General features: G+C 42.7%; 1 protein-coding gene across 2 annotated transcripts; it reads right to left on the reverse strand.

Annotated features, from left to right (window-relative positions):
• Positions 1-287: 287 nt before the first annotated feature.
• On the reverse strand, positions 288-13,185 carry INSIG2 (insulin induced gene 2). Of its 2 annotated transcripts, none has more exons than XM_065413112.1 (6): positions 13,128-13,185; positions 7,415-7,770; positions 4,247-4,371; positions 1,599-1,765; positions 1,017-1,116; positions 288-404 (listed from the first exon to the last, which is right to left on the reverse strand). In XM_065413112.1, exons 2-6 carry the CDS (start codon positions 7,656-7,658, stop codon positions 363-365), a joined length of 678 nt encoding a protein of 225 aa, XP_065269184.1. In that variant the 5' UTR covers positions 7,659-7,770; positions 13,128-13,185; the 3' UTR covers positions 288-362. The 2 variants fall into 2 exon arrangements, with proteins under 2 accessions (XP_065269184.1, XP_065269185.1); XM_065413113.1 differs by having other exon boundaries at positions 7,415-7,749; positions 13,128-13,170.
• Positions 13,186-13,721: the final 536 nt, after the last annotated feature.

Consider the following 13,721-nt stretch of genomic DNA (forward strand, 5'->3'; position numbering starts at 1 on the left):
TAGAAAAACTGACGCAGAATTTTCAGCTACAGTACAGTAACTCAAAGGTCTGTTTGGCACTGAAACATTGTGGAAAAAGATGGTAAACCTAGTTTAGATTGGCAAAAAAACAATCCTGTCTATGAACAAATATTGTCAAATGTATTGCATACGAGTGTTACTTCACAGGAATCAGACACCAAGGTTTCTAACGGACTTACAGAAGCAGCAATCACAGATTGCAATAACGTGTACCATTCAAGGGGGAGGGTGGGGGGAACTGCATTTTGGCAATTTTATAGTCAAAATGTTCCTTATAGCATGTTCTTCCGACAGTTGTTTGTCATATATTTTCCTGTATAAAAGATGTATTTTGCTTTTCCTCAGTCCTGGTGAGATTTTTCTGCAATGACTTTGCATTCATACTGCAAAACAACCAAAGAGAGTGAAAATTATTTGAGAACAAGGATTTATACAATGAAGTTCTGAGTTAGACAGCTGTGAAAGGGAGGGATCTACATAGCAACTGACACAACAGCTCTACCCACACTTTCCCCCAGATCAGTTCAGGCCCCCAAACTCCCAGGCTTTTCAGGGTACCCTCACCAACTACAGTTCTGTAGTAAGCATTTTGTACACAATCTATGCACAGAGTGCTAGCATTCTGTACCTCCTTGCATAGCAAAAGAGAGCCTAAGTACATTAGCTATTAACTTGGAGCTTATGCAGCTTTCCTCCCCCCAAACATGGTGTTCTTATTTAGGCCTTAATCCTGCAAAGGCTTGTGCGCGTACAGAATGGAATGAACACAATGAAATGGGGAACCCTTTAGGATATGTGGGGCACTCAGCAGCGGACAGAACGTCTGCTGGTGGCAGGGACATGCTGACCAAACTGAAAAGCACTGTCTCTGGACTCCCATCTTAGTCCACATTTGCAATTTGAATAACTGGTTGGTGTTTATTAGGAAAGAATCTTTTAAAACCAGACAATACAAGCTCCGTACCCCCCAAAAAATAAAATAAACCCTAACTTACCATTGCCAGCTGCCTACCAATGTTCCCCACAGTAATGCCACCAGCAAAAAATATACATGGTAACCAGGAACGAACATAAAGGAAATCTGGAGATGTATATCTAGAAAGGAATACAAGTTTGCATTATTATCTGTTTACTGCCAACACTGAACTTAACCCTGTGCACAATCCTTTCTTCAAAAAAACGTATACTTTTAAAGTTAGGCACAGAGATAGACATACTGAGAAATTTGGATATGGGAATAGATTAGCCTAAAGATACACACACTTGTAGTAGAAAGTTTGATTTCTTACTGCAAATATCAAATTTACTACCCATCCATCCATTCATTCCAATATCCTTTCTCTGTTTGATCCAGGTTGTTTTGCTGTTGGTAATGTAGCAGTTTTAGAACTCCAAACCAAAATCTCAGTCTTACACACACATAAGCACTCACATGTATAGTCCAATTAAAGTAAAGTTACACATGTGTTTAAGTCTTAGCAAGTTCAGGGCTCAAGTTAAGTCAGATCTACCTTCAATGTTCTTGTTTACTAATCTAACATGAACACCACTTAACCAGAAGAAAAATAAAGACTCACTGGTAAACCCCATTGTAGACCAGAAGCTGTGATACCAAGGTGGCCAGAAAAGCAATTCCTATTCCAAGACCAAAGCCACTTCGTGATCTATCAAAGGTCCACCATAGTCCAATTGAAAGCGCTGCTAGTGTAAGAGACAACTGTATGTTGTTGGCAAAATCCACTTTCTGTGGTCATTTGTTAAGGATCAGTTTTAAAGTGCCAACTTCAGGTGAAGTTCAATAATATTTACTTCATTAACTAACTTTTGACCTGAAAAATAACACAGTCCTACATAATAACACCACCTAGCTCTTGCATAAACACGGCTCTCTTCATTTAATACAACTAAATGGTATCAGAATATTATAATAATAATTTTAAAGTATTATTTTATCTGTGTTAATAAAAATATTTACTTAAAATGTTATGTTATGTTTACAGTATTTTTTTAAACCCACAATGTTGTCTCAGGACTTTGCTACAAACTGTACAATTGTTTTAAAGTACAAGGAGACTAGACAGAAATTAAGTAGAATATCAGATTTTTTGACAGATTTACTGTAAAAATATTACTGTTCAGATGAAGAAGTACCAACAATAGTCCAGCCTCACCTGTTGCTCCTTTAATATCCTAAGGTTAAAGCCTTAAATCTAACATTAAATTGCCAAAATGCCATATATCTTATGTTGTTGCCTATTGAAATAAGGTCATTTGGAAAAACAAAATATATTTAATTTCAATAACTATTATATGTTTTTAATTAGAATAGTATTTTTATCCAGTAAAACATTTATTCAGAATCTTGTTTGCTTTTTAAAAAGCTACAGCTATGCAAATATGATAAATTAATAATCCTAGACACTTTTGTAGCACTTTGCCCTCTTCAAAACACTTTACAAATATCAACTAATTCATTTTCTCAACATCTCTGTAAGAAAGTACCGTTAAAGAGAGATCGTTAACATTCATAAGCCTAAACTTAGATTTAGGGGATGACAAATGTATAGGTTAAAATGTTGTCCTGGTCTCAACCACAGGAATCCACCGGCCTGGAGAAAGATCTAGTGGAGTAGTCTAACAAGAAATGGGGTAAACTGGACGGTAACAGAGAGAGAGTGACAGACACAAGGATCAAAGTCAGATCAAATGCTGCTATTTTAAAGTGAGATGAACTGAAGCTCAGGCTTTTCAGGAAGCCACTTAGAAGCAAGTAGAGTTGCTACACTAATAATAGCTATGGAAGAGGCATTGCTTCCTTAAAAATGTGGAATGGCTGATAGCAAACTGCAGAGGTGTTTGCTGAAAGTAATCTGACTCATGAGGAGTTCACCACTCAATTTTCAAGAAACATGTCAGAATTTCTTAGGGTCCTGTATCTGAATGTGCCCACAGTCAGGGGATGGTCAGAAGTTGGTGGCATCCACGAGACCAGATGGACACGTCTTCAAATATGGGAGAACTGAGGCCCGCAAGAGGATATTAGCAGACCCTAGCTTTGATAGCTCCAACTTTTCTGGCCACACTAGATAGGATGGGGTATTGTGGGAAAAGAACAATATCCATCCAAAGGTAAGGCCACTTGAATGGGAACGCAGCCCATTTTCCATGCCTTCCTTTGGCATCTCATTTCATCCATTCTCTCTCTTCTGGTTCTCTTTCAGCTGGAAACAAAAAAGAGAGCCAGCACCACATGGCCAGGGAGTTTGCACCACATCACCAGCAATTCTCTGCAGACCATAGTCTGGGACCTGATGCTAAAGATGAAAGAATGAGCCTTCTAGAGATTCTTAAATTTTTCTTTTAATTACTTATCTTTGAGTCTGGGTTTGGTAGACTAGTCAATTGCCTTAACTTGGAGAGGGCGATCCTATACACGATGACACAAAGCACAACTGCTCATGGGTTGCCAGTGAGGCATCACAGTCCATTCTGAGGACATGTTTTTGTCCAATGGGCTTCTGGGAATCATGACTCCTTCATCTGGGGCTAGTATTAGTCTAGTGTAAAGGTGTACATGGATTTTTTGAGAATTCGGCAGAAAAATGATGTATTTCACATCATGCCACATCGATTCACTTGTAACTTCTCTCCTTTCTGCATATTCTAAGGCATGTCACTTAGCCTATCTGCATCTCAGTCCCCCGGCTGTAAAATAGGGATAATAATGCTTATTCGCTTTTGTAAAATGCTTTGAGATCCATGAATAACCAATGCCAAGTATTTTTTCCTACCAATTTTTTCCCGTGCTTAGCAAAGTGCACACTCTTCATTGATGCTGCTGCACATGTGAAGTTTGGTCTTTAAAACTGTAACTGTATTGAGTTTACAATAAGTGCAAGAAGAGCAACCTTAAAAATTTCTCAGAGCATAAACTCCTTTCCCATATGTACTTGAATAACTCTAAAAAAGACACAAACATAGATTTAAAAAAACAAGGTGAGAGATTTCAGTTTAAGTGGTATTTCTAGAAACTTATATGCATAACCTTCATTAACTAGTGCAGCTACTGACATTCTATAACAGTTTTAACTCTAAGCTACACTCTGTATGTCCTTTTAAAACTTTATACATCATATTTTAGAAACAGTTACATTGTGAGCAGCTATTTAACCTTTGGTTCACCAGAATTTGTTACTGCAAACTTCATTACCACATAGAAGGATACAGCACTAGCATGATTGATACCCACAAAGACTGCTACACATCGCATTACACTGGACCATTCTCTCTTAAATTTATGTGGCTCTCCCAGATGTCTGTCCATGCAGGGATACAACAACCCAATCACAGCTGTGGAAATATGAAAGAAAAATTAACAATTAAAGCATCTGCAATACTTAGCTGCACTAGAGACAATCTAGACCAAGGTGGTTCTGCAACCATAAAAAACAAATATTTTTCAAACACTGTCAAGATTTAAAAATAAAAAGGAAGGCATTTCAGATAGTTTAGGCCCAAAACATAAGTTATTATTAAACGGCTGCCTTAAAATTCAATGAAAACAGCTATATGTTTGTAATTTAAAATTCCCTTGCAGCATCTTCAGCCACAAGGAGGGATAGCTCAGTGGTTTGAGCATTGGCCTGCTAAACCCAGGGTTGTGAGTTCAATCCTTGAGGGAGCCACTTAGGGATCTGGGGCAAAATCAGTACTTGGTCCTGCTAGTGAATGCAGGGGGCTGGACTCGATGACCTTTTGGGGTCCCTTCCAGCTCTATGAGATAGGTGTATCTCTCTCTCTCTCTCTCTCTCTATATATATATATAAAAAAACAGCTTTGCGCTGGTGCATAATACCAGGAAGGGGTGAAAATAAACTAAAAGTGGGATTTTCTAAACATTGTCAATACTTTTCCTTAAACACTCACTATACCGTAGTTCCACCTATAAAGACAATTCTCACCCCAGCTGGGAGGCACACGTGAAAGTTTAGTGTTACGCTGTTTTAGTATGTAAGAAGCAGGGGCTAAGGAGGCAGCTTTGAATTCTAACACCTATTATGGTGGTAGGTTGGATGCATCTCACAGGAGATGTTTTCCACGTGCCAGAGAGGAACCTGATCTACAGGGTTTAAGAAATAAATGAAAAATCACCAGTGAAGCAGCATCAGAAATTGCCATGTAACCAGCATTCTAGCTGAGGATGTGGGGCCCAACTGATGGCTAACAGCGGTAAATTAAAAAAGTCTCCGCAAATAGCACTGATGGATGGCTATGAAAAATCTCTCTTAATTTGTGTCTTTAGGATGAGTAAACTAGGCCTAATGCCTAAGGGGTCCGTCAAAGAATTACAAATATTGTAGTTTTGCAGATCTGTTTACTGGGGGTGATGGAGAGGGGGAAGTCATACCCCAGAGACATATTAATGTCAATTAGATTGTGTAGGTATGGGTAGCAGAACAACACATGAGTTATCCAGCAGATCGTCTTGAGTAGGTTGCAAACACTATTCCCTCAGGTAGCACTTGTATGCTAGACAGACAAGAGCAGGAGAGGAAGAATTGTGAAACATTCCTACAAAGAGATACTGTAGCATTTAAAGCTGGAAGAAATGGATTAAGAACATGCAACCTTGTAAGTCAATTTCAGCATAGAAGCTCAGCTTGTCACCTCAAGACTGTGACAAAGCCTGAACCTTAGAGTTGCCTGGTAAAGAGTTTGTAGGTATGTAATGGTCCATTGCTTGCTAAGAGAGCGACACTATTGCAAATGGGACACTGTCATTTCAACCCCCAGAACAAATCCTTTAGGTAGAAACAACTGTAGTAGACTGTGCACTGAAAATAGTGTGGGAGCATGGTGTGTAACTAAATGAGAACAGTAGGCATACTGCGGACCCTTTAAATCTTTTCAGAGCCTGTTTCCCCTCTCCCCTTGTCCCATGGACACAAAAAGCCCATCTTACTAACAGATAATTTTACAGAGCTACATCCATGTATTCTCTTTTACAAAACAAACCTGAGATCACTTACTGTAAAAAGACATAATAGATATGTTGTTGGATAGCTGAGCCCCGCTACAAATAGGAAAGAAAAAATCCTTCGAGATGGCCAAATCAAACTGCTCTATCAGTAAATCAAACTCCTCATGAGCTCTATGTCAAGACAACCAATTTAAACATAAAAAAATATGCAGCAAATACAGGATACCATAGCAGCAAGATTAGAGAATAAGAGCTATGTTAGACAGGCAACTTACAGATACAAGTATATAACTGTGACCAAAATATTCCAAAGACAGAGAGAACAAAACTGACATATTGAGACAGCTATTTGGACAGTTTCCTCTCAGATCAGGCTCTTCTATGAAATCTGTGGTGAAATGATTCAACACCATACCAAAAGAAAAGTAATTAGATAAAATATTCGACTTAAAAATTACCTTTAGCAAAACCTTGATGCCAGTAGTGCCCAATAGACCAAAGGTAAGTTTACTGATTTGTATTACCACCCAAAGAGGCAAATGGACTCCTCACTCTCATTAAAATCGAGCTCAAGGAAGATACTGTCTTTAAAATAAAAGGTCTACTTATAATAGAATTCCCCCATCCAGCTGCTCAGAATAATCCACTGGTAAAGTGTTATATTGACCCATGGGAAAGGTCTTACACTGTGTTCTGAAGCCCAAACTCTGTCAGACTTTTAAAGGGAGCAGATTTCAGAGGACATCCATTGTTAACAATGTACCACTGACAAGAGCAAAGCAGCACCTTGTGCCTATATCTCCTTAGGATATAGGGGGACAGCTGCGTTCCAGACCACGTGGAGCTTTACAGGTCTAAACCTGCACCTTGACCCGCACTCAGAAGCAAACAGGAAGCTGGGGCAAAAATGGCATACTCTCATTACAGCTTACACCAGACAAGGCAAACTACTCCATGCTGCAAAAACTGGGATCTCCAGGTTCCTTTCCAGAGTTGCCCACAAAGGGCATGGCAGTAATCTAGCCTCAAGGTTACAATCCTATGGATTTCAGTGGATTGCCAAACTCTGTATTCCTAATCCTGAAAACTGAGCATAATCTTCTGACTCAAGAATTCAGCACAGCAGGGCTAATATTTAGTCCTGCCTCAGTGCAGGGGACTGGACTACATGACCTATCAAGGTCCTTTCCAGTCCTACATTTCTACGATTCTATGATTCACCCTACAACTTCTGTAAAAATGTACAAAGATCTTTTGGAGAGGAAACAGATAGATGGGAAAGGGAGCAGGACTAGATCCAAAATTTTAAATCTTCCATATTTTTCTATTAATGAAGGATTTTTAATTTCCTCACTACCACCCCAACCCACACCCACACGAAACATACAGACAGTTGGCACCTTCTGACATTACCTGAGGCTGTGCCACAGCAAGGTGGTACCCACCAAGCTGAAGAGAAGATGCTTGTGATCACATCTGGTGGAAAGAGCGTGACATTTCTCTGAATCTGTAGCAAGTTTAATACTAATGCAAGAAACACGCCAATAAAAAACAGCACTAATCCACGAATCACCAAGTTTATGCCATGACTGGTTACAGATGAAATGTATGGACCACACTTTTTTGATATGGTTGGTGCTGCATCGCTTTCTGCCATGACGCACGAGGCAATATCCACCAGTGTGACTGGGGAGGATCCACTTGTAGTCGGTATTTTAACTCTCCCAATTTAGGACGTACCCCAAACCCTGTGAAAACAATAGACACAGCTGGAAAAAAAAAAAAGACATTTTTACAAAAATGTATTTTAATCTGTTAAAAAATATATTTAAAAATAAGTCAAGCTTTTCTGAATTTGCAGAAGATAGAATTTACCTTCTGAAGAAGGCAAACCTCAACAGAACTAGCTCTTTGTGCAACAATGCTATTGCAGTTCTGTCTACAATCATGCGTTAAGCTGATGAATATGCTGCTAAAAATAAAGTTTTAGCAACAGCTTTACATACTTTGGAGGGGGGAGAAAAACCAAACCCGAGAAGGAGTGGGACAGCATGGCTGATGATGTGGGACCATATGGCGCAAGAACAGGAAATAAAAACTACTCAGGAGGAGGCGCCTGCTTCAGAGAAAACTGAGTTTGTGAGGACTCTGATGTGAAAGAAGACAATGAAGTGGTACCAGGGTGTAGGTGGCTCAGAAGAGAACGAGGCATCTAGTTTCAAGGCAGCTGTGGAGTTACACACTTCTTTGATCTTCAAAAGAAGCCAGTAAAAAGCTCACAGTGTAGAGTGGGGAAATGAAATTTGAGAAAAAATTTGCAGGGTGGAGCCAACAACCTTTGTAATAATTGAGAAGGCGAGTCTTTGAAAGCTAGAAGAGCACACAATCCCATTACACAGAAATTCTCATGAAGGCAACACAGATTTCATTAAAATTGTAATAGTGTGTTAAGAAAAATGATTCTCAGCTACAAAACAAACAGTGCAAAGAGGTAAAGAAACTCCACCTTCCCATCAGCATCAGAGCACTCCATACATACATGCCCAGCTCTGTACACACTAGATATGAATGGCAGAATTTCCTTCCCAAGCATCTTTTTTAAAACCATCTATCAAAACTATTGTTTTACGTGGATTCAACATCCCATTCATGTAGGACATGGACAGTTTAGCCACCTGGAACTTTAAAGAAAACAAACATTGTTTTTAAATTTGAAACGGCCAACTAGTGGCAGCTTTCGATAATGCTTACTCATGGCCACATGGATAGAGACAGAAGCAGAAGACTCCTTGTTTCCCCATTCCATTCCTAGAGCACACCATACGGTCTTCAATACGGTCTTATGATCCACGGCTAGGCAGAAATCCATACTTTTTGAGAGGGTTACCAAAGAGGCCACATAAAAAAGTGTTGCCCTATCCATATAGAACTTCATTCTTGTGGATTTGGGCATCAATTTACTCATGTGGACAGTCGTAATCACTCCAATAGGACTACACTTGTGAATGGTTAAGTGTGCGACCCAGGTTTGTGAACTTGAAATGCTGCCATTATTGTGGCTACAGAGGGCCTACTTTTCTGTCCTCCTGCATCTTGTGTAGTCATTTACACTAGTGCGAAATTTACAACACTACCAGATCTGATGCAGCTCTGGCATGATGGCCCAGATGATAAATCTCCATTACATTTTTAGTTATCTAGAATGGAGCAGCAACATCTTAAATGACTAAGACTTTTTTTTTATCTCACTGCTGTTTATCTCACCGCTGCCACTGCAATGTCATGTCACTCTTGCCCCTAAAGAGGGGGAAAGAGGAGAGCAGGGCAAGGTAATGAGCATCATACAAAATGAGAAGACAGCAAGAGCAGCAGCAAAACATTATCAAATCTGATTAGTGGGATAAGCCATGGACCTCTAGCGCAAGCACTGAAGTTCCAAGTAAGAATATGTCATTGCTTAAATAAGTAAAATAAAAAGCATGGGATTGAAGGGTCAACACTGGGGAGCAGTGTGGCCTTCTATGTAGAACTCTGGACTGGGCCTCTGGAGATCTGGCTTCTATTCTTGGCTCTGCCCAAAATCACCTCACCTGCTAATGGCAAGTCACTTCACCTACCTGTGCCTCGGTTTCCTCGTCTGTACAATGGGGATAATGATACTGATCTCCTTTGTAAGTGCTTTGAGACCTACTGCTGAAAAATGTTATATACAGCTTGGTATTATTATTATTAGTTACTAGAGAAAACATATTGGCAGTAGTATGGATGGAGTTTAATGATGCCAGCATACACAATATTAAAATAATTCAGCAGACAATGATTTATGAAACAACTGGCAACATTCATCAACCAATCACAGGCAGGAAATTTCCTGCCCATGGCAGGAAATTACTTGTTTTACAGCAACAGTGCAGCTGCAGTGGTGCTATTAACCGGGCAAACTCTGCTGTGGACCAAACATTTTTACCAGTGTCACCTTGACCGCTCAGAGCAAGGAAAGGAATTCCCTAGTGCAGAGGCACGTATAGAGTATGAACATGTTTACAGCAGCGAGTGCTTTGCCTTGAATTAGCAGCATGGTGTATTGGTTAAGAGCAGGCAACGAGGACACAGGACTCCTAGGTTCTACTCCTGGTTCTGCCATTGATTTGCTGTGTGATTTTAAGGGGAATCAATTTACCTCTGTTCCTCAGTTTCCCCACCTATAAATAAGGGACAACAACTGACCAATCTTTAAAAAGCACCAAGATCCTATGTTTTTGCAATGTATTATTACTGTGCCTCCTGTATTAATTGTGGAGATTAAGATTTCTGAGGGAAGTTACAGCTGTGGGTGTGGGAAGAGTGTGTGCCTATATATACACACATTAATCAAAATCAGTTACATTTTATCCAAAGCTTCCATCCAGGTCTGAATAACGCCACCACAGTTTACAATTTGACCCTACAACATTGCTGTGCCATCACCTCTTGAAAATGGATATTCAAAGCTGTAACAACGCAGGAAAGCTACAGAGCTGGCACCTTTACAAGACAGGCTCGGCTCCAGTTTATCCCTTCTGTGGCACACCACTTCAACTCAAACTTTTTAGTGAGGGGAAACTGTGCCACGTGAAGGCTTTGGGAGTCATGTACAATAATTAAATTATTACCTGAGATTTTTTTCCAGTCACTGCAATGTCTCTAACAGGAAAAGCATCCTGAAACTGCTCCAAAATTTACCAGTTGAGCTAATCAATAAGGCTCATTTGTGTGAATCCCACAAATAAACTATTCGTATGCAATATATAGATGTTATGCAGAACATGGTGGAGTGGAAAAGAAGACTGAGTTTCTTAAACTAAAAATCTAGCACCAGGTGATGAGAACCGGGAAATGAAAAGCTACCATTTTGACACCGAGGGAGTTTTCTAATGTAGACAAGGACTAAGTTTCTCTCATGACATTAAAATCCAGGAACTTCACCTCAAAGCCAAGTCAAAGTTCCTCCAAATCAATAGCTTCTCATGCTGCGGTGGTTAAGGCATGTCAGTTTCCTAGCCAACAGTACACAAGGGAGTGATGTGGTCAGCATCACATCAGACTGACTTTGACTGCCCTAATCCAATGGATCAGGTACCCAGTTTGCAGCTGAGTGAACTGGAAGTGGCCTTTCAGTGTGAGATCAAGTTAGACTTGAACCCGAGACAACCTTCGGGATTGCAGTCAAGCACCTTAACCACTCAGGCACCGCACCAATAATTATGCAGCTTTCCCTGTCCTGCTCCTTACTGATTCCTGGCCTTGCAAGTCCCATTCATTTGGAAGGAGACTCTGAATCATTTTGGATTAATTTGAAGGCTTTTTTTAAGTCAATGTAGTGCTTATGAGACGTACCAGCCTGACAGCCCTGGAAAGCAAAAACATAGAACAGAACAGGTTCAGGACAAACAATAGCAGTGCAAGTTTTTCCACTACAGCCTGCCACGGTGGCTCTGGCACACGTTCAGAGATAAGAGAGTAGCTAGATGGCAAGGTGAATTCAGACCTTCATTAGTCTGCCAACTAGAGCATCTGCTGCGGGTGGTGGATTTTTCAGAGAGATGCCTGTTGTCCGAAGATCACATAGGCCCAGGGCCGGATTAACACAGGGACTAAGGGGGGCCCTGGCGCAGCAGGGCCCAGGCAGGTTGCCGGCATGCCGTGGCCTCACACTGCTCCCGGAAGTGGCCGGCTGCTGGCATGTCCCTGCAGCCCCAGGTAGCGGGGGGGAAAGAGATGGCTCTGCGTGCTGCCCATGCCCCCAGCACCATCCCTGCAGCTCCCATTGGCCAGTTCCGGCCAATGGGAGCTGCGGGGTGGCGCGGGCAGCGCACAGAGACATGCTGTCCCCCTCACCTTTGGGGCACGCAGAGACATGCCAGTAGCCGGCCGCTTCCGGGAGCGGCGTGGGGCCACGGCATGCAGCCTGCCTGAGCCCTGCTGCGCCGACAGCTGGGAGCCACCTGTGGTGAGTGCCTCCCGACTGTAGCTTGTACCTCACAACCCTTACCCCAAATCACAATCCCCTCCTGCACCCAAATTCCCTCCCAGACCCTGCACCCCCTCCTGCACCAAGTCAGAATCCCCGCCTGCTCCAAACTCCCTCCCAGAGCCCGCACCCCTCACCCTCTCCTGCACCACAACACTCTGCCACAGCCCAGAGCCCCCTCCTGCATCAAACTCCCTCCCAGACCCTGCACCCCAACCCCCTGCCCCAGGTCAGAATCCTCACCTGCACCAAACTCCCTCCCAGAGCCCGCACCCCTCACCCGCTCCTGCACCCCAACCCGCTGCCCCAGCCTGCAGCCTCCTGCTGCACCCAAACTCCTTCCCAGAAAGAAACTAATATAACAGCTGTTCTAAGATAAGAAGTAGGCTATTTTGAATTAACTTAACTATATTCTACATGTTTTAAGACTGAAATGTAACCACAGAACGGCTTTATGTTAATTAAAAGCCGAGTTTAGTATAGCGTTAATAACCTCGATGCCATAATTGTGGTCATTTTGTTTTAAATTAGGAAAAAGACTTGTATACAGGGGCCCCACAAAATCTAATAGCCCCAGGCCCACAGGAGAGTTAATCCGGCCCTGCATACGCCAAGAAGTCGGCTGTCGGGTGGCAACAACTTTTAGTGACTGGGACTGGGCCCGATATGAAGCAGCACATTGTTATTAATCATTTAGGGCCAAATTCTGCCCTTGGACAGACGTATACAATTCCTGCCCCAGTCAACAAGGGGCTTGTGTGCCCAGAGAGCAGCATCTGACCCGTACCCAGGGCCGGATGTGGACGTGGCCCCTTCTGACACATAATATAGGGCTGACTCCCGCCTGGGGGAGTTCACTACATAGGATCCCAAAGAGGGAACCCCGGCGCCACCCCACTGAACCCGGCATTTGAAGTCACTCCCTCCAGGGGGAAAGGTTTTAGCAGCAAGACACCACCAGCCTAGTCAGGGGTACAGCTCGGCAGCGGCTCTGTCCCATCCCAGCTGCATCCCCCAGAAGGCACAGTCCGTATCTCCCCCCGGCTTAACGCCCTCGCCACTCCCACTGCAAGTGCCCAGCCCCAGGGCAAGTGTCGCCACAGCCCCCTTACTTACTCTGCCTCCGCCATCTTCTCCCTCCCTTGCCTCAGTCTCCGCCTTGCGCAGGCTCCACGGCGCTCAGCTGGGCTGGGGCGAACAGCTGACTCGGGGCACGAGGGATTCCGTGGGGCCCGGCCGCTGCAGACGAGCTCGGGGCAGTGGGGCTTCCGCGGGACCAGTCAGGGCGCTTGCAAAGCACGGACCGGATCGGAGGTTCCCCTTCGCTCCTGTAGTCATGAAGCAGGAGGCGAGCAGCTGGGAAAAGGGGAGGTGGGGATGTGCCAGAAACGAGAGAGAGATTCCTGGGAAAAGTGCAAGAAGAATGTAGTCTAGTCTGTAATTTATAGTGAGGTAGGAAATGCACCCATCAAGCAACGGATGACACTGGCCTTTGTTATGAATCCAGTTCATTACTAAAACAGGAAGCGCAAAGCTGAGTCACAGTGTAAAATCCTTTTGCTTTCAGTTTTGTTATTTTGGCATATTAGAATATCAAGGTTGGAAGGGACCTCAGGAGATCATCTAGTCCAACTGGCAGGACCAATCCCCAGATAGATTTTTGCCCCAGATCCCTAAATAGCCCCCTCAAAGATTGAGTTTATAACCTTG

The sequence above is a fragment of the Emys orbicularis genome, chromosome 11, assembly GCF_028017835.1.
Source record: "Emys orbicularis isolate rEmyOrb1 chromosome 11, rEmyOrb1.hap1, whole genome shotgun sequence".
NCBI lineage: Eukaryota > Metazoa > Chordata > Testudines > Emydidae > Emys > Emys orbicularis.

What these genes read in the sequence shown, in the direction of transcription:
- INSIG2 (XM_065413112.1), bottom strand. Translation starts at nt 7,658, where the DNA reads ATGGCAGAAAGCGATGCAGCACCAACCATATCAAAAAAGTGTGGTCCA. An exon ending in GTATCAATCATGCTAGTGCT is followed by an intron (nt 1,766 to 4,246) that starts GTATCCTTCTAT and finishes AAATGACCACAG; the next exon opens with AAAGTGGATTTTGCCAACAA. An exon ending in TTGGTAGGCAGCTGGCAATG is followed by an intron (nt 405 to 1,016) that starts GTAAGTTAGGGT and finishes GTTGTTTTGCAG; the next exon opens with TATGAATGCAAAGTCATTGC.